At 52.2% G+C, this 20,221-nt stretch overlaps 2 protein-coding genes across 2 annotated transcripts in view; both read right to left on the minus strand.

Moving 5' to 3' along the window:
- Positions 1-6,882, minus strand: part of TEDC1 (tubulin epsilon and delta complex 1) — a gene marked incomplete at its 3' end in the record, with an annotated part of 66,861 nt that extends 59,979 nt beyond the window's left edge. Inside the window, exons 1-3 of the mRNA XM_080348790.1 lie at positions 6,739-6,882; positions 5,844-5,922; positions 526-728 (exon numbers count right to left, since the gene is read on the minus strand). Coding sequence (XP_080204916.1) covers positions 526-728; positions 5,844-5,922; positions 6,739-6,879 — 423 coding nt within the window. The 5' untranslated portion in view covers positions 6,880-6,882. The remainder of the gene's footprint in view (positions 1-525; positions 729-5,843; positions 5,923-6,738) is intronic.
- An 8,227-nt stretch (positions 6,883-15,109) lies between these two features.
- Positions 15,110-18,996, minus strand: CRIP1 (cysteine rich protein 1). The gene is made up of 5 exons (XM_080348941.1): positions 18,917-18,996; positions 16,122-16,216; positions 15,946-16,003; positions 15,783-15,830; positions 15,110-15,420 (listed from the first exon to the last, which is right to left on the minus strand). Exons 1-4 carry the CDS (start codon positions 18,954-18,956, stop codon positions 15,790-15,792), a joined length of 234 nt encoding a protein of 77 aa, XP_080205067.1. The 5' UTR covers positions 18,957-18,996; the 3' UTR covers positions 15,110-15,420; positions 15,783-15,789.
- Between the last annotated feature and the right edge of the window lie 1,225 nt (positions 18,997-20,221).

Genomic DNA, 20,221 nt, shown 5'->3' on the forward strand with positions numbered 1-20,221 from the left:
TTCAAAGGCCCTATCATAGCTTTCCAGACTCTCGCTTTCCTGCTCTGCTGTCCCCTGGATTCTAGAGTCTACAGTCTAGAGGAGCACATATGCATGGCCATAAAGACCACATGGTCCTAGACATCATGAGATATCAGCAGGCATGTTTCTGACCTACAATGTCCTCTGCCAAAACATGAGACGATTCTGTGAGCCTGTCACTTTGAACCAAACTGACCAGTAATTAATGTCTGACCAGATTAAAATCACTTGGAACAAACTTAGAACCATCTCGAGAGGCCTTGGCCACACTACCCCATTACACTGATCAGTTAAATTCAGCCTATGTTATCTGATGGTTTATTTGCAACAGACAGGATATAAACACAGAAAACACATCATCATCTCTCCTGAGACTGTCACTCCACACTCCAGAGCAATTGTCTATACAGTAACATGTGCATGTGATCTTAAATGCAAGGAATTGATTTGAAAAGCAGTATTACCAATCATGACTAGATTGGAGGGGCTAGGGGGTTTGCTCACCGTGCACACAGAGGTTTCATCCCCAGTCTTTACTCTGTTCCGAGCCAAAAGCTGCTCCAAGAGGCTGAGTCTGTGCAGCAGCCAGGAAAACGCCAGCAGCAGCTCCCGACTACCCGCTGAGCCATCGGAGGGTAGCCAATAGAGTTCTGGCCTACCATAGCCATGGTACCACAGTGTTGACTTCACAAACCTAATCTGGTTATCTGAAAAGAAGAAAATAATTAGGAATAACGCACTGCACTACTCAATACATTTACTCATTCAGTTCCAGAAACTCCTGCCTCCTCTGAGAGCAAGATTTTTCATCAAGCCTAAGATTAGTGAAAGACAGTGAAGACTAGAGTCTTCATCAATAACCGATAAAAGACAGGAGGAAAGGGTAAAAGCCTTCCTTATGCTGCCCCATCTTGATCTACAGGAACTATTGCCAAGGTAAATTAAGAAATCCAAAATTGAGAGGCCAGTAATGGCCTCTTGGAGATTAACAAAGGCAAAAAAGGTAAATAGACATCCCCACTATAACAGGACTCCAACTCACCAATTCATTTTTTATGAGCCACCAAGCATGCTATGAATTAGTAAACACTCAGAGTCACTTTACTCCTGAATGAAACTGGAATGTAGAGATAGGAGTTTCACAGCCTGCTGCAAATCTCTGGGCGCCAGTGAGCAGGCAGAGATAATTCAGCCCACACTGCACACAGACTGCATGGACTATTTAATTCTCAGGAATGCCCTGATCCTTATTGCTTCACCCCAGCAAATGTTACCTAACAGCTACAAGACAGATACTACAGAACTGTAAAATACTGAGGAAAAGAGTTCTGACCGGTAATCCTCAGCTCTGTGCTAAGTCAAAACCAGCCTATGCTACCAACCCCATAGGAGCAGCACATTGCTACAGATCTGCTGAGGCTGGAAGGAGCTGGCAGGCATAAAGAGCCATCAAACCCTTTGCACCTTGACAAACCAGAGGATGGTATATTGTTTGCACTGTTCAACCAGCTTTAGGATTTCAGGAAACATGAGTGCAGATCCTGAGGGACACACCTACTTTCAGAGTGCTTCTCAGTCCAAATACATGTATAACAAACTGTTATACACATGAGTACACATCCTCAGCAGTAGGCAATACATGATTTGCCAAGTGAAAGCTACAAATGGATTCCTGACAAAGACATTAATCATGAGTGAAGAGCAAAAAAGAATATCAAGAGTGTGATTAAGCCGATGACACAATGGTGCAGAGCTACTAATTTTTTGCAGGACTAGTGTTCTGCGTAGCAGCACTTCTGCAGACACATATGACAGTTGGACAATTGGTTTTAAGTCTAGCTTGTTTCTGCATTATAGACACAAAAAGGAAACACAAACACCTAAATCACCTTGGGCCTTTTGCAGAACCTGTGAATGTAAAAACAAGCAGCTTCCCTTCACGATGCTAGGGTGGCAGAAATGCCTATGGTTTGCTGAAAATCTTGCTGCAGAGATGCACTCCAATCACTCATGCACAGAGGGAACACTCAGATATTAGAGATTTTATTTTAATCACTCTTGAACATTCTCACATGAGCTAGGTTTTCATGTTGCCCTTTCATTTTCTTTGTGCATTTGTCAAGAAAGGAACTGCCCTAGCAGGTAAAGGTAGAAACACTCCAAAAGGAACAAAGATCCTTTTTCAAAGCAAACAAGCATCACATGCTGCCATCTGCAGTTCAGCGAGCTCCCCCAAAAAAATCACATATCAAAGAGAAGGAACAGAGAGCAAGACAGTGGTTTTCTCCTTTATCATCAGTTCTGTTCAGTTCCATCACTGGGGACCAGATCCACCAAGGCAATTCACCACCTGAGTTTCTGTGTTGCTCTGGTCCTTTATCTTATTTCCTCTCTCCCTCTACATCACATTGCCCTCACATGAGAGGGTACGACTGGTTTATCAGGTAGGAATTGTGAGTGAACAGTCAAAATACAGATCTTGAACTGGGGCTCAAAGAGCCTTTCCATGACCTTAGAGACGTCACTTAGTTTTCCTTATCTCTCTATAGAGATGCTAACAAGGAAATAGTGCTCAGACAAATGGCAGTGAAGGTTATATGAGTCCCCAAAACCAAGACGGATTCCTCCAAAATGTGCAGCCAAGACAGAGAAAAACCATCACTCCAATAGCAGGTAACACCAGTCACTCAAACACCTTCTCTTTGACAGCATCTTCTTATGGCATTTCATTAGGATTAGGCAATTTATAGAGAAAGACCCACACAGTCCTTCCAACTAATCCCCTTTTCTGCATGCACATTATTTCTGAAAGTACATTCAGGAGGTTAGATCAAGCATCGGGTGAACCTCGAGGTTCAGCTCTCTTAAAACTATACTCAAGTTGTGCTCTTCTGCTTTATGAATCCTGCAGAATATTTTCAGTGAATTACAGCACGATGTTCAAATAAGGGTTATGCATTAGCCTGGCAGGCTAGGATGGAAAGGAACTAAATCTAATACAAGAACAGACACAGATACATTACTTCATGCACTCAGGCAAGAAACACCTGCATAGGTAGTGGTATTATAGGAAACTACTGCTGCAGAAGAACATTTTCTGCTTCATTTGTCAAACAAACAAAAATATATTGCAGCTCCAGCCCTCTTTCCCATGCAATAAAAAATGAATTGAGGCTCCAGAAAAGAAACATTTCCCCCAGCTCTCTAAATACATATTGCACTGCTATATGGTGGGGCTGTTAGGGTGTTGAATCAAGTCCATCAGCTCTCAGTCTCTGTGAGGGAAGAGCAGCACAAAACCACTGATCATGACTTCATCAGCAAGGTTAGGCCCAAAGTACCATTGCACAGCTTGTTTTGCCTCGTACTCCACTGATGAGAGACACGTTGTTCTGACACATCTAAAGGGCTGATATGTATTAACAGCTTTGCACCAAAGTTTACAGTAAGTGGTTTTTACTGTGTGAAGAAAAAATTCTTCTGAAATGAGAAACCAAAAGAGCCATTTGCAGAATTTTATAACCACTGACCGGTAGGCTTCAGTGAGGTTTCTGTTTTCTTTTTGCAATAATGCAATAGTTCCTACATTTTCAAACTTCAAATTCTGTGGATTTTTTTTTATATGTGATTTTTCAAATATTTTGTTTTCTGCTAGCTAGGCAATAACAGATATCAACCATTTAAAAACATGATGCATAAAGTTTTTCTAAACAGAATCACATCACAGCCATAACAAGGGAATGACTAGTAGCTGTTCTAGTCAAATTAAAGTTTAATCTCCTCTAAAATTCAATTATATAACAAAAGCAGATAAAAAAATGACTAATGAAAACTAGTAACTTGAAACAGAAATACACACTGAGGTGAAACTTTGAAAGTCACTTGACAAAAGGATTTCCCAGATTAAGGAAAAGTTTTCTGGAAAAATCTGTCCTTTTCCATGGGCAAAATCTGTAAAAGTATTCTGTCCTTGTAACACACTGGTTTCTCCTAAGCACCTCACAAATGCAAATGGTCCAACATCTGGCAGGTCTCGCTCTACAGAGTAGTAAGAGGAACCACTGCGACCCCCACAACACAGGCAGACTACAGGCCAAAGCCCAGCATTTCCTTTGGAAAAGCTTTTAGCCTATAAAAAAAAAAAAAAAGGTTGCATGGCCATTTGAGTATGACATCTCTTTTCCAGAAAGCTGTTCCTGTACACACAGTAACCCTCAGGAGTCTTCACAGCCTTCCTCTGGGATCTGGCAACTGCTGCTCTCCTTGTTTTAGCTACAATAATTAAGAGGCTGTACAAAAAAAGCAAAGAAAGGAAAGCCTGGTCCATGGACTAAAGCACCAGACATGGATCGAAGGAATCCATTTCAATTCCTTGTGGTGCTACAGGATCCTGTACAAACTTGAGGAAGTTATTTAGTCCCTATGCCCAAGGTTTCCACTTAATTTCCATGAACTAAATAACTGAAAGACCATAAGTGCTCCAGAGCAGGAATAGAGAAGAGAGGCACTAAAATATTGATTGTGCTCACAGCAGACAACTCATTGACTTGGCCAAGCAAAGGTAATTAGTGTAATTTGAAAAACTGTACAGCTATCTGACCAAAGTTTCAGCTTTAATCACTGAGGACAAACAAGTTTCTTGAAAATCAGCTCAGCAGTTCTGGGCAGAACCACACATTCCTACCTCACAATCTACCAGCAGGGGCTGAGCGTGCTCTCTCTAGAGCCACCAACCTGCCACATGCACAGGGAAACCTCCAAACGCTACAAGCAATTAATAAGGGAGCAGCCAGAATTCAATGAGGCTGCACTCGTGCAGGACCACCTCCACAAAGCTGTAGGAGACAGCCAATAAATCAAATTACCATATACAGCAGATTGTGGATAAGCAAAAACAGCCAAATGAAAAACAGTCCTGTGAGTAACACAGACCCATGCTGATTTCCTGCTGAGCTCCCAGCAAAACTATGCTAGTTGTGTTCCATGTTCCTTTAGAGATACTGTCCACAATGCTTAGCCTTTTTTAACTCCATTTACATAGCCATTAGATTTCCAGCCCTTCAGAGGATAAAAGTGTTTAGGTTTTTTTGCCTTCAAGGGCAAAAGTGGATTGATTTTAAGTGGTTTTGGTCTGAGGAGACCTCTATCCACTTCCTCTGACACTGAACGGGCTCTAGACAGACATCTTTTAAGAGAAAAGTCTGGGGGGTACTACTGTTCTTGAAATAACATATATTTAAGAAGTGACTAGTGCTCTGCCACTGTGAGAAGTCAACATGAATCCAGCTTCTCCCTGGAACAGTGGCTCTGTCCATAGAGATATTCATGGTCCCTCTAAAATATTCACACACATTTTACTTTTTATTTTGTCTAGAACTTCAATCCAAAACAATGCCTTTATGGTTTATATGCTATAATTCACAGCCCTGACATAGGACTTGATAGAAAATTAACCACAGAATCATACATCATAAGTGGAATGGAGAAAGAATCAAGGGAAAACCAAATCTATTTCTGTAACTATCTTTGCAGATGCTGACAATGCACAAGATCATTGTAGAGATTTACCTGCAGTAAAATGTCAAAGGGAAGCAAGAGCCCCTAGCAGACAAAAACATCCCAGTTTCCTGGACAAACCAAGACAAAGAGGAGTAAACCTGCCTGCACAGCTGTGATGTAACAGTAAGTCAGTGGCACAGGTACTCAAAATGGAGCATTCCTGACAGGGAGCAGGGAGTCAAATAAAAAGTGCTACAAAACCAGTCCCAATACTTCCCTGGAACAGACAGAACTTGCGCAGTCAGACAGACTGACTAGGTTACCTATGGCATCAGACTCCACCCACTTGCCTCCATGGATTTGCTTCAGAAGAGCATAAAGCAACCTCCAGAAATCCAGGCTCTGCAAAAGAAAGAAAGGGATAGTGGGAGCTCAGCAAGGAAAAGTATCTGCCATGTAATTAGTGCTAATTAGCCAATTAGACCCATACCTGAGCATCAGCTGTTACATGCAAGAGCAAACCTGCATCCTGCCAACACCATCAAATCAGGTAGGTTCACATATCAGCTGCCATATGAATGCCACCTACAGCAAGGTGCACTTAGAGAGGGCTAATAATGCTGGCTGTACAGCAAAACCCAGCATTTATTCTTTGGGGAACACACACACAGGAGCGTGGCTTCCAAAATATCTGCTCTGATACAACCACATATGGCACAACTTGCCCATAGTCTAACAAGCACCTGAAGTATCAAAAACTCAATAAACAAGAAGAGGCAGCACACAGTGGGTTGGGCCACGCTGACAAACTGAAACACTGATTCTTACAGTTGGAATTTTAGTCAGCATTCATACCATGCTTAAAATAAGTGAGCAAGTGGAGCACCCTGTGCGTGAGCTGGAAGCCTCACAAGGACCACCCTGTAAAGCCCCAGGCTGGTGTACAGGGCGGCAAACCTCAGGTGACACTACAAAGGTGTTCAGTGACTTACGGAGCTCTCAGTTAAAACCACGATAAGACAAATCCCTTCCAAGAGCAGCGAGTGTGCTGAGTCCAGAGCGCGGGGCCCACGCAGAAGCCCCACCCGGCCCCACTCCGCTGTCTCTGTCACAGTGTCCCCCCACGGGGATCCCTGCCGCCCACAGAGACATCCCCCGACCGCCTGTCCCGTCCCTGTGCTCCCGGGGGTGCGGAGGAACAGCGGGGGCCGCGCTCACCGCCTGCGGCCGGTCGAACCTGGCGCGGCGGAGAGTGTCTGGGGCGGGCCGGGCACGGGACGGCAAAGCCCGGCACAGCGCTCCGACGGCGCCCGGCAGCACCCGGCCCGACTGCTGCTGCTCCCGGGGCTGCCTCCGCATCGCGCTCCGCCGCTTCCCGCCTCTGCCGGCGCGCACCGGGCGCATGCGCAGAGCGGCCCCGCGCTTCCGCTGAGCTCGGCGGCTGCAGCGCCCCCTGGCCACTGGGAGGAAGCACTGCAGCGGCGGCTCCTGCGCCGCGTGGGGGCGACACGCGTGTGACACCACCCGGAGCTGTGACCACTTCTCGGAGCTGTGACACCGCCCCGAGCCGTGACACCGCCCGGGGGGGTGTCCCCGGGGCTTCCTCTCTGGCTTCTCACAGCCGACTGATCTTCCCGTGATTTATCCTGCCTGTGCTCATGCCTTAAGGCAGGGAACCCACTGATTGCCTGCCGTGGGCAGTGACCCACAGCCCAGGGGACAACAAGCGTGCAGGTTACCTCTTGCTGCCCACGTGAGGCAAGGCAGGCTCACCCTGAGCCATGGCCACATCTCCCACCCAGCCAAAAACCCCCAGCAAGCCCTTACAAGCTTCCCCCACCCTCCCTGCCTGAAAGAGTCATCATAAAACTCATTTTGACCTTTCTACAAATACAGCTCTGATGCTGTCAGGACAAGAAATCATTTCTCTGGCAATGGGAGAGCACAGGGTTTTGGCAGCAGGGGATCAGCTCCAATCGTGCTTCCTGCCTTCCTCTCTGTTCAGCAGCGTGCGATGAAGGCAGCTCAGGTCTCCAGGCGTATAAGCTCTTAATTGAAGCAATCCCAGGGATTAATCCTTGGGGAGTCAAGTGGAAAGAAACAGTTCTGCCATTTGGGAGACAGCTTGAGTCACTGAGAGAAAAAGTCCACCTCTTGGCTGGGGTTTGCATGGCTGAAACCTGGCCTTGAGACACATTCCCACTGCAGGCAGCACAGGCAACCACAACCAGTTGATACCAGGGAGACTGGGCCCTTCCGTCATCACAGCAGTGACCCTGCTGAACCAAGGATGCCTCTGCCCGTGATCAAAACCTCCACTGATGGCTTATTGGCCAACTAACCAGATCATAACCCATTTAATGTGTTATCTATGGATCTAGCATGATGCTTTTCTCTTTTATTTCCAGCATCTGAGCACCATGAAACAACATGTGAAATTCCTTCCAGCTATGGAATGGCCTCGTACAGCCAAATGGCTGCTCGCAATGAGGAGAGAAATAGTGTTGGTCCGATGAGACCTTCAGCAAAGTCCGCTTGCTAGCGTGAACTGTATTTGCCCCCTTCCCCTCTAGTTGCTGCCTCTCCTGCCTCCCACCCTCATGCCGAGAAGCACAGCCCTTCCCAAAGCCGAAGGCTGCGTTAGTGTTCTATGGATCTCGCACAATGCTCTCCCAGTCCCACGGATCCTGGCTGCTGCTCCAGCCAGCCCTGAAAGGACCCCTGGGTGTGAGTTATCCAGGCTTAAGGATTTTTAAAATATTTCCTCGAGCAGCTGTTGTCTCACATCCTCCTTCTTTCCTAATGGCCTGGAAATCATTTTCATCATGCCTTGTCCAGCTCCAACTCAGCAATCTCTATCCACTTCTTTGCTCTCCTTCCTAACAGGTTTGGCACCTCCATACGGTTCCTTGCCTTTGGTTCCCAATGGCCCATAAAGTCCTTTTTCATTGCCCAAAGCCTTATCGGACCTGGATAATCCTCTGCTGTCTTTGGCATCCTTCTCAACGTTCCATACCTTGCTGCTATCAGGCGCTATCTGGTCCCTCCATGACACATCGCTTGTCTATTTTCCGGTCCATGCTGCAGTCTCCGGGCAGGAGGACCTTCAGCTGGAGCCAATTTCCTGTGTTTTCCTGACCACTGCATAAACTCTGCTAAGAGACACCCCTGTCGCCATACACATTCCTCTGTCTAGGCCTTTTCTCCCCAGGGCAGCTGCTGAGACAAGGGATCTCCTACAGCACCCAGTGCATGCAACAGTAGGTGGTTCTGCCCATCACCCCCCTCTCTGGGCTCCTATCCCCCGGCCAACACACCAGCCCCCAGACAGCGAGCATCATCCCCTAGCACAGGGGCAGCAGCTGGGATGCAAACCATTCCAGCACACCAAGACCCCCTGTGCCATGTCTCCATCCCACCAGCCAGACCAGCCCTACGGCGTCCTAGAGCCGGGCTGGCGGCCCTCCTGGCTGGCGGCCCTCCTGGCCAGCAGCCCCTGGTCCCCAGCCCCCCAGCACACAGCCCATGGGTGCAGCTGACACAAGCCACCTGGCGCTGTGGAGGGCTGGCACCCAGCCACGGGTGAGTCAGACACCAGGCAGCATGTCGTGGTGCAACAGGGGCTCTGTCCTGGCACACGACACCCCACTTATCTCCTCTGCTGGCTGTCTGGGTGATTTTCCCAGGGTGGGAGAAGCTGAAGGGAAGGCGATGGTTTCCTGCTGCTGAGCCTTGTGCTGTGCACAGACAAAGGAGCTGATGGCGTGACAGACCTGGCATGCTGTCCCAGCAGGGATGGCAGAGCCCCTGCCCTGCTGCATCCCCGCCACTCTCACCCTCCTCATTCCAAACCCCAGGCCGTGGACACTGACAGATGCAAACAAGCGATGACTGTCTGACGTCAGCACACCATTCTGATGTCACCATGTGTATGTGTGAAGTCCCAGGAGACCAGTGGAAGCCTCCAAAAGCTCAGCTTGTCCTGCCCGGCTGTTCCTCTAGGCCCCAGCTCTGTCCCAGCACCCAGGCGTTTTTGAGAGGAACTGAGCTGTGGATTGATTCCGCAATGGTAGCAGCCATGGGGACCACCATGGGAAGGGAAAGTCCAGGTGGGCTCTGAGAGGCCAGTGATGCTCCTGGGGACAGGTCACCAGGCTTCACCCTGTCTTGGTTCCTCGGGTTCACGTGACACTGTGCAGCCGGCCGTTTTTCGCGGGATGTGTCAGCCGTGGTGATTTCCTCCCCGGGTGACTCAGCCAGAGCCAAGGGCGCCTGTTTGCACCCGCTCCATGGCAACCCACAGCCACAGACAGCCCCACTGTTTGCAGCCGTTGCCAGCAATGACAACCGCGTCCATTGCCTCATACAGATTGTATGCGATAACGGCCATCTCTGCTCGCCCCAGCAGCAGCACGGCTTCCTGATGTCACCTCGGCCCAGCCCTACCAAGGGGAAGACGTGAGCTCTCCTCCTGGGAAAACAACCCCTTTGGTCTTTTATTTTTTTTTTAATGCTTTTATCCCCATGAAGGCGCAGGCAGGAGCCAACCTGTCTCCCAGCCAGGCCCCCAGGCTGTGCATCGGTGCTTCCCACGCTCCACCAGGCAGCCGGAGCTCCTGTCCTCTCCTCTCCTCTCTCCTCACAGCAGCAGCAGCTGAGCATCCATCGGAGCGGAGACCAGCTGCTCTCCTTGCCCGTGCAAGAGAAGCTTTGGGTGGCCATAGCATTTCACACCCCAAGCAGATCAGTCAGGCTGCATGGTTTCTCATTGCAAAGGTTCCCAGCTCCTTCCCAACACCCTCCTAGCTTGGTCACACATGCACTCTCTCCCCTCGCCATGACACCAGGTTAATTGAAGCGGGAAAAGTCACACTCTTGCAACAGGGCGAACATCATGATGGCAGGAAGGAGCGTCGCCTTGCCAGAGAGCAATGAGCTGCCTCCTGACACCATCCTCACCAGTGGGTGCCAGGGGGCCTGACATTGCTGGGATGACCAGCACACGTTTAATATGCCAGGTCGCATCACACAACGCTTACAGATCATGGGATCCCTGAGAGGGACCGTAATGGTTACACAAATACTCTAGTGCAGGTTTTCCTCAAAACAGTAAATTAATTAGTCTGCAGCAGGCCCATGTGTGGGCTGTAGCTCCGAAGTTCAAGGTCAGCTCCCAGCAGTTGAATGCTTACTGTGGGCGTTGGCGTTTCAGGTCCTGTGATACACGATCTGCACTTTCAGCACAATAACTGACTTGGGAAGGATCAGAAAAAAAGACCTGAGATCTCACAGTTCTCTGTTCTCTGGAGTTTCACCTTTTCCTTTTTAGTTACACAGCCAAGCTGACGTTCCTCTGCACTGCGGGAAACTCCCTCTGACCTCTTCCTCCATGAGCCTTTAACCCAAGACTCACAGAAGACAGACACTTCAGTGGGAAGATCTTGTACCTTCCCCCTTGGAAACTCTCCCTGTTTCCTGGAAAGTAACACAGGAGGAGTGAAAGTAAAATGCAGCTCTAGCACTGGATGCCAACTTTTCTTCTCAGTCTCCTTGCTGGGGAAAGCCACCCAGGACCTGGCAAATGTCCCCAGTTCTCTTCACACCCCACTCCACTCCAACACTGGATCATCAGCACTGGGAACAAGGTGATGGTGGAACAGCCCATCCCCTCCTCTCCTTGCTCACTGATTAGACCTCAGTCTCCAGTACCATGATTCCTGGTCTCAGCTGCTTCTCCTTACACTCCTGGTCATCTCCCTTACCCAGAGCCCCTCTGCCTTCAGTATCTTCAGCTGCTGCAGTATTTGCTGGGGATAATGTTCCCCACCAGGAATGAGGTTTGACCTCCTCTTTGCCACCTCTGCAAAGCTGTTTCCGCTGGTGGGACAGGGGTTTCCCAACCCGCAGCGGTTGCAGAGCTGGGCTAGGAAGTCCCAGCTTGATGCATGATCTTGCAGGGCTCCTGCTGCCCAACAACAGCTGCACAGTCCCTCTTGCCATTGTCCAGATAAAAAGACAGGTTTCTGAGGTGTTTGGAGATGTCCAAACATTTTCTTGACCTAAAAGATACCTGAGCGCTTTGAGCTTAACACAAATCAGCCTTAAAAATACCAAAGCAGTGTTGAGACACAAAATCACCACACTGGAGGTGTCACGTCAGTGTCCCCATCAGAGCTGGCTGGGGAGTGTCAGTGGCCCTGCCGGCATGTCAGCGAAGCAGCGTTGAACCTGTCCCCCCTCCAGCTCCAGATGTGAGCTGCATCTGGCAGCCACGGCCATGCTGGCAGGAGATGGCCCTGTCCCCACGTTGTGGCTGCTGCTTTCACTAAGGATGGCCCTGGGGAGCGATGCTGAGGGCAGAACTCTGCTGTGAGGCTTCCAGCCTAAGCCGTTCCCCTTGCCAGCTGTGAGCTCAGGGACACATCTGTCCCCTGCTTCGGATTAATGTCTATCCCATCTGTGCTGGGAGGACGATGCAGGGCCAGGCAACCCATACCTGCCCCTCCTGCCTGCATTTTGCCTCCACTGGGGGTTCAAGTAACACCCCCACCTCTTATAGATCAGCTGAAGGACCCCTTTATGTGTCCCCCTCTCCTTTGTTCTTCTGTACAGAAAGCCGCAGAGCCAGGGTGAGGAACAGCAACAGTTTAGTTTCTGAATCTATCCTGTTTCCTGTCCTTTGCCAAAGCCTCTTCTGTTTCGCTACCCAGGGCGTTGGGGCTCACCCGCACCCAGCCCTCAGAGGAACGGGTGATGTTTGTTTTTTTTGTCACAGTGATTGTTTATAGCAACCAAGGCTCAGCAAGCCACAAACTTCAGTGATCTCAGACCAAGCTTCCGGAATAATGGCAGAGGAAGCACAGCCTCTCCCTCTGGGGTCAGCAACGATGGTTTCAGGTCTCCAAACAGGGCACCTTCAGGCTGGGCATCAGCAGGCTGGAGATCACCCAACATGTTTTGCTGTCCCAGATGGGCACCTGGGGGCTGGGCTGTGCCTTCACCCCACCTGTGATGGCAGCGACATGCCTGTGGCTGCTGACTGGTGACCAGGCAGGACATGGGGACTGCTAGCCACCTCCCCAGGGTCAGTGCTCTGCCTCGAGTGGTGGGAGCAGTAGGGCACACCGAGCCAGCATCCCTTGGCTGCTCCCCTCACAAAGCTGGGATTTGCCCTGAGCATCCTGCTTTCACTGTCAACCCTGCTGTAGGAGCAGCACAGCCAGGACATCACCACACTGCGAGGGAAGGGATGGTCCCTGCCTGTCCCCAGGTCCCACCGGGGCTCAGAGCCAAGAGCATCGCAGATGAGTGGCACTGGAAGCCACACTGCTGCCTGTTTGCATGGCTCATGCTCCAGGCCACAGAGATTTACTGTTGAATGGAGAGAAGATGATGTCTGCTGACAGCCCACCTCCCTGCTGCTGAGCCACGCTGCACATCGGAGAAGAGTGCTGGGCTCAAGCGCAGATTCCCTATCTAAATGCAATACAGCTGTTTCTGCTTCCTCTCCAAAGGCTGAAGCAAGTTCTAAAAAATCAGTTTATCATGTATTTTCTTTGACCAAGGCTCCTTATGGATGTGACCCACTCCTGAACTGCCCAACCTCACAGCATCACGGCTGGAGCAGGCAGGGAGCATGACTTGTACAGGCATAGAGCTCAGAGGGGAGGATCCTGACAGCAAGTCCTGGGGCTCAACGCTGTCTCCGTGAGAGTGCCTGTTGCAGGACAGGCAGAGAAACAGAACAGCCTGAAGGAGCTTTTTGCACGGAATTGCACAGACCTTGCACAGTTCCTACATCCCTCCATGCACCCAGGGCAGGCACAGCCATCTGCAGCCACCAGTGTACACTGCAAATCTGTGACAGGGATGGAAGCAAACGGCAGCCACAAGCAGCACACTGCTAACAGCAACACACTGCCTCCTGCCCCAGCTGCAGCCACCACCCACAAAAAGGACCAGAGGATGCCCAGAGGATGACAAGGCTTGTGTTTGCCATTATTTTAATGCTGAGGGTAAATGCTATCTCACTGGCATGCTCAAGGCTGCTGAGATTTTATCACTAGCTTGCTTTGAAGCCAGGTTTGCAGAGGAAAGCCATGATCCAGTGCCCCCAGGGGACGGCTGGGTGCCAGTAGCAGTGCAGAGCAGGACCAAGGCACGGGTACTGGCACCCCTGGGAGGGTGCTGGCAAGGGCAGTGTGGGGAGTGGGAGGACAAGAGATCCTACAAGACCTGGCTTGCTGTGAAGCGTGGTGGTGGCCAAATGGCAATAGCCTTTGACACAAACACCACATTTGTTGTGTTAACCAGGTGGGAGGTGAGACAGCACTGCCTGGTCGAGTTTGTCCCACTGAAGCGTGCTTAGTGGGTGCAGAGCCTTTTGGCATCAAGCATGTGGGAAGTTTTAAGATGCTTATCAGGTCAAGCTGCTTTTGGCACCAAAGATTTTTACATTAGTCATGTACCTGACCCCTGAGGGTTTTGGCCAAGCCCCAAGAAGGCTGGTGTGACAGTAAGATGTGGAGAAGTCTCTAAGGAAATGCATGCAGAAACCACAGACAAAAATATCTGAGAGCGTTGTAAAGTATATCTGAATATGTAAATGGGGTGCTTCAGGTTAGGGAAAGATATGATTAGGAAACCATTTTAGAAACATCCTACAAGTCAACATCTTCTACATCTGTCAGTGCTGTTCTTCCAGTGGGACAAAGAGGCTGAAACACGAAAGAGCAAAGCACTTGTGAGCCAGCTCTTGCTTTGTAATACATTTGCTTTCCGTACCGCGGGAGGCTGGCTCTGCCTCGCCCGTAACCTCCACCTTATTTGGACTTTTCATACAGCTGCTCAGAGTGAAAGTAACAAACACCAGGTTGTCCTGATGTGACAGTCAGCTGTCTCCCAGCAAGAGTCCTCCCTGTCCCAACTGAGGGCTGCAAAATGCCATCTCAGATCCAGGAGCAAAGACCTCAGTGCTGCCCATGGTCATGGCTTCCCAGCAGGCACTGCCAGGGGCCGAGACATGGCCAGGAGGCTGTTTGTTGCTGGGGAGGCTGTTTGGTGCTGGAGAGGCTGTGGGTCAGCAGTCTCAGACCCATGTCCAGCAGCACTGCATGCCTCTGCTTTAACCACATTACAGCTGCAGACAACAAGAGGAGGCTCGTGGTGAGAGCCACCATGCTCTCAGCTTCTGCAAATGCCATGACACAGACCCAGTGAGGCTGTGGGTGGGGTAGGACCCTCCCCCTGAGCCCAGGAAGACCACGTCCCCAGGTAGGCACCAGCACAGCACCCACCACCCCTTTCCAGGGGGATCCCCCAGCTCTGGTGCCTGCAGCACCTGGGGGCTGCTCCTGCCCCACATGGCTCAGGCAGCCTCTGGGCTGGGCAGCCACGGGCAGGACCTGTGGACACCAAGAGCAGAAACACATGGAGCCATCACACAGTGTGTGGCTCGATCCTGAGGCCATCTGGGGTCCTTGAGCAAGTGGACAGCACTTCATGAACAAGTCCCACAGCACCCCTCTTACAGAGCACACAGCCACGACATGGGCGAAGCTTCTCTCAGTCTGGGTTTATTAAAGACTGAGAATACAACTGTGGGCCCAGCCACAAGAACCGGGTGCCAAAAGCAGGGCTGGGTTTTGGCTGGAAGGGTGCGGTCTTTTCTTCAGGCGGTCTCCAGCGATACTGGCCAAATTTCCTATCCGGCAGGGCGTCTCAACGCCCCCACCCCGGCAGCGCTCCATCTGGAGCAGAGCTCCTCTCCGCACCAGCCCCAGCCTTGGTTACTTATTGCTTTGAATGTGCTAGTCTAGTACACAGTGAATTAAAAACAAAAATGCATGTCTGTTGCCGTGCGTTGGTGCTGTCATCAGGCTGTGCTGGGAACCGCCAGACCTGGAGAGGGATGGAAGAGAGGGATGGATGAAGTGAGGCTGGTCTGGGAGCAGAGATATCCCAGGGACAACGGTGCTCCGGGACAGACCCTGAGACCCTGTCTTTGCTGACAGGCCACAAAGCAAAAGGCTTTGGTGTCTGTTGCTGTAGCTAAGCGGGTGCTGACGGTCACTGAGGGCTGGTGGAGAGGAGGAGCTGGCACCCAGCAGGTTGCTCCCGAGCGCTGGCGTGAGGGCTGGGTGTCACAGCCAGCCTGGGGAGATGCCATGGCTTGTCCGCCTTCCCCGCTTGCTTGGGGGGTACAGTCCCAGCCAGCCTGGCCAGATGGAGGCAGGAGGGGAACACCGAGGGAAGGCACCAACCTGAGGTTTATTTGAATGTGTGGCTCTCAGCTCCTCCCCGGCCAAACCCTGGAAGAGAGACAGAGCGGGGTCAGCATTGCTGCAGGTCAGTGAACGCACCAAGAAATGGAAACCCTGAGCCGCTTTCTCCTCCCTCCCAGAGCCCCAGCCACAGTGACACTACCTTTGGGTCCGAACAAGGCGGCATAGCAGGGGTGGTTGCAGTATGGTTTGCCATCGTGCTGCAGGGAAAGAGAAAGCATCAGCCTTTGCTGCCCTTCAGCCCCATCCCTGTCCATCCCACCCCTCCTGCAGTCCCTGGCTGCAGGGGACAGGGACCTCCTGGGCAGAAAACCTCACCTCTGCATGGCCACCAGACGTCAGGGTCTTGTTACACTTCTCGCATCTCAAGCAGGGCCGGTGCCAGTCCTTCCCCAGAGAAGTCACCTTCTCGGCTGCCATGGAAAGGAGACAGGTTAGTTTAGGCACTGAACAGGCACAACAAGTAAGTTTTGGTAGGTTGATCTCCTTACCATCAACCCTAGGGAGGATGTTTTGGGGCATTCTCTCAAGTCTATTTGTCCAGGACAGAGGGCAACTTGTTTCAAAACCAAGTGCTCGCTGTGCACACACTTGGCTGAGCACATCCAGACACCGAGATCTGAAACAGCAGTGTTGTGCCCAGGGTGAACATCGCTGCATCCTTGCAGACAAACTGACTTCTATCTGTCTTCCAAAGATTTTGGGACCTTCCTCCTTCCAACATCAGCCTGCAAGGGGATTAATTTCTCCCCAGCCAGCTGGAGCCCAAGCAATCACTAGAGTTGGCAGGAGCAAATGGGGGATGCTGGCTAGGACTGAGGAGGCAAAGCCATCACTGTGCCCTACCAGCACAAACCAGTCTCCTCCAGCCACCAGCACTCTGGCCACCACTCTGATTCCGCATGCACCATGGCAAACCAGAGTGGGGCTGGAGCTTGGCTGGGGTTCAGGCAGCGGCAGGGGGGACAACGTGCTGTTTGCCGTGGCCAGGATGTGTTTACGGAGAGAGGAGGGAACACAGGGTGGCTTTTAATTGCAGCACAGCAGGGGAGGAGGGTATTTTCTGCAGATATAAAGCAGAGTTTTCCACAGGAACTCCAGAGCGAGGCCCAAGCATTCAACCCATGCCTGCAAAAGAAGGTCCAGCAATGGGACCGAGCTGCTGCTGGCAGCCTGTGCCCCAGGGGGCCCTCAGCAGCCCAAAGCACCTCTTCTTCGGAGTCCAAATATGCTCACAACAGCTTACACAAGGAGCCAGGCCGGCTGCTGCAGAGGTGGGAGTGTGGGCAGTGCCCAAATGTCACGAGGCAGCCCTGCTGCCGTCCCCCAGTGGCACAAAGAGCCTCCTGTGCCTGCAGTCTGGCAGGAGCCAGTGTCCTCCCCGTTAGGAGCCCATGCCTGGCCCACAGCGTGGTCCTCCCATCATCAGGCTCTGGAAGGAGCTCAGCCTTCCCACCTCTTGCACAAGCATTTGCACTAACACTCGGGCAGGAGCTCTGCCAAGGCTCACTGCAGCAGGGCCCTTCGGCTCTTGGCCATGCAGCTGAGATTGCCCTGGAAATCTGGTGGTGGCCCTGCAGACCCCATCCCCAGTCTCTTGGCATCATCTCCTCCTAATCCCTGCTCTCTACAGACATGATTTGGCCAATAGCAGCCCAAGGCACACCTGAGCAGGACTGCTAAGCTTTGAGAACCCTGGGGTGTGTTGGATCTGGGCTTGCTCTGCCTCCACAGCCAGTACTCCTTATCTCCAGGGACACAAATCACAAAGCAAGCTTGGTCCTCCAGCAGCTTTTGAACCTTCCTCAGCATCAACAGAGACGGTTTTGTAAGAGCAGCCTGATAAGCTCACAGCCAAACAACACTATTCCACTCCCTCCACAGCTGCACCTGCAGGCACAGCAAACCCAGCTCACCCTGACTGGGATCGAAGCAGATCCACAGGGAAAGGCAATCACTGACACCAGCACCTTGGTAGCTCCTTCTATCAAGACATGGGTGAAAGAGGTGCCCCAGAACCCTCAGTCGCAGGAGGGAGCCCCAAACTGTATTGTGCCAAAATGCCACCTCAAAGCCTGGCTGCAAGTGTCGAGTTCAAGTTTAGGCAAAGTCATGTTCCCCAAGCGCAGGAGCCACGTCCACAACACCCCTCCGGGCAGCCCCCACGCCAGCTCCAGCACATCTCCCCAGGGTGGGCATCACTAACAGGCATGGTTGTTTCACAGGGAGACCAGCCCCCGTGTTTGAGCTTCCAAATTCTCTGGCAAAGCACAGGTAGAAGTTGGGGCACACACACGAGCAGAGCAGAAATAAGGCAGAGAGAGCAGAAGTCAGTGTTGGCACTCAGGTCCCAGATCCCTCAGCTCTAGTGAATTAAAAAGTAAGGAGTGAATATAAGCTACTACAGCAAACCCCCTCAAGTTCAGCTAAACCAGGAAGGTGGGGACGTCTGACAGCCACTACCAGCAGGGCAAGAGGCTCAAACACCCCCAAATATCTATGGGCAGGACAGCGGGATCACAGCACCAGAAGGGGCAAGAACCTGGAACGCCAGCGTCCCCGTTTGGGGTAAGGACACCTGCCCGAAGCCCAGCAGCAGACAGGAGCCAGACAAGGCTTGCAGCTAGCCTGCAACAGTGGCTTAAAAATAACACCCAAGGGCTGCCATCTCACTTTGCTAAACCACACAGGACATGTGGGCAACACACTTACTTAGGAACATGAGTGTGGGTGCAGCGGGCTGCACCAGCCAGGCCCTTGGGCTCCAAACTGGCACAGGGCTGAGCTCCCTTGCTGTGCCGTGGTCCTGGCTGTAGGGTGGGGGTACTCGCTGCAGCCCACACCCTGCAGCGAGACACCTCCTTGGGTGCATTTACAGGGTCACCCACCCAGGCAAACCTGGGGACCCACAGCACAGGAGTGCACAACTTTGAGGCACCCCAAGAATTTGCATTGCTGGGGTGCACAGGGACCTGTAAACGCTGCGGTGTCCCAGGGACCCAAACCCCAGCGGGGTGCAGAATCGGGGCACCCCAGCATGTGCAGCCCGACAGCCCTGCAGTCCCCGCAGAGTAGGGGCGTCGCGGGGGGGGAGGGAAGCAGGAAGCCCTTACCGAAGTAGACCTCCTTCTGGCAGCGGGGGCACTTGGGCATGGTCCTGGCTCGGCTCGGGCGCCGCTCGCACCGGCTCTGGGATGCTCCGCTCCGGCCCCGCCGGAGTCACTGCCCGGCCGCCCCGCCCCGCCCCGCCCAGATGTGCGGCCCCGCCCGCAGCTGGAGACATCCACCCGGGGCACAGCCCGGCTGGGGCTCTGCACCCCTTGACCCTTGCAACCCCTCCACCTGCTCTTCCTCACCCCCGGCACCCCTTTCACCCTTTGCGCCCCTGTGCCCTTTGCATCCTGCAACCCTACACCAGTTGCCCACCTGCACCCTGCACCCTTTACACCCCTATACCCTACACCCTTTACACCCCTATACCCCTTGCACCCCACACCCCCTGCACATCCCACGATCTGCAGCCCACCCCACTCTGCACCCCGAGTCGACGCACCCTGGCTCCCTGCCTACACTTGTGCTGTGCGGGTGGCTGAGAACCCCCTTCTGAGTGGGCTGGAGGTGTGATTGGCATTTGTCAATTAACCACATTCCCAGATAAAGATTCATGGGGCACTGACCACCAGGGCTCACCACCTCCTAGTACAAATCTGTTTCACCCAAGGAGTGTAAAAGTTGACCCTCAGACAGCATCTCCTGCCCATGGGGAGGTCTGGGGTACAAGATGAAGCAGGAGGGAGCTATAGGGCTGTAACCCCCCCTGTCTTGCAGGGCCTCGGGAATGCCGTGGGTGTGGGATGTGGCTCCAGTCACTGTGGAGAGACAGCCCAGCTGCATCACTGACTGTTGTCATTTTATTAGGAGGGAGGACTTGCTGTTCCTTTGTGCTTGGCTTTGAAGGAAATGAAAACCCTGTCCAAAGATCTGTTTTGTATGAAACAATCCTCCCCAGGGCATGTTGCTGCGCTGCAAAGGTCATGAGGGCTTGTGAAACCCAGCGCCAGGACGCCTAGTGTCTGCCTCCCGAAATGCAGGGCACCCCTTGCCTGTACAAACAGGGCCCTGTTGACACCGGAGCCCACCCATGGGTGCAGGAGGAGAGGCGGCAAGCTGTGCCTGGAGGCAAAGTTCATGGTTCAGCTGGAATTACTTTATAACGCAGCCTGGCTCCAGCCTCCCTTCCCAGCAGGAGCCCTTGTCTCACTGATGCTCCCCACTGCTGCCCATGGTCCCAGGCTCACCCCACTTGCCAGCAGCCCCACCGTAGGCTGGGGAGCCCCTCTGGCATGCTGCTGCCAGGACACGGCTGGGCTCAGCAGCCTGTGCTCACAGGGACATCACTGGGAAGCCTGCACCCAGCT

This window comes from Nesoenas mayeri (assembly GCF_963082525.1).
Source record: "Nesoenas mayeri genome assembly, chromosome: 8".
In the NCBI taxonomy this organism is placed as follows: Eukaryota; Metazoa; Chordata; class Aves; order Columbiformes; family Columbidae; genus Nesoenas; species Nesoenas mayeri.

Coding starts and splice junctions, on each gene's coding strand:
- CRIP1 (XM_080348941.1), bottom strand. CDS start 18,956: ATGCCCAAGTGCCCCCGCTGCCAGAAGGAGGTCTACTTCG. Junction 16,217..18,916: donor CCAGAAGGAGGTCTACTTCG/GTAAGGGCTTCC, acceptor TTTCCATGGCAG/CCGAGAAGGTGACTTCTCTG. Junction 16,004..16,121: donor CGTCTGGTGGCCATGCAGAG/GTGAGGTTTTCT, acceptor CTTTCCCTGCAG/CACGATGGCAAACCATACTG.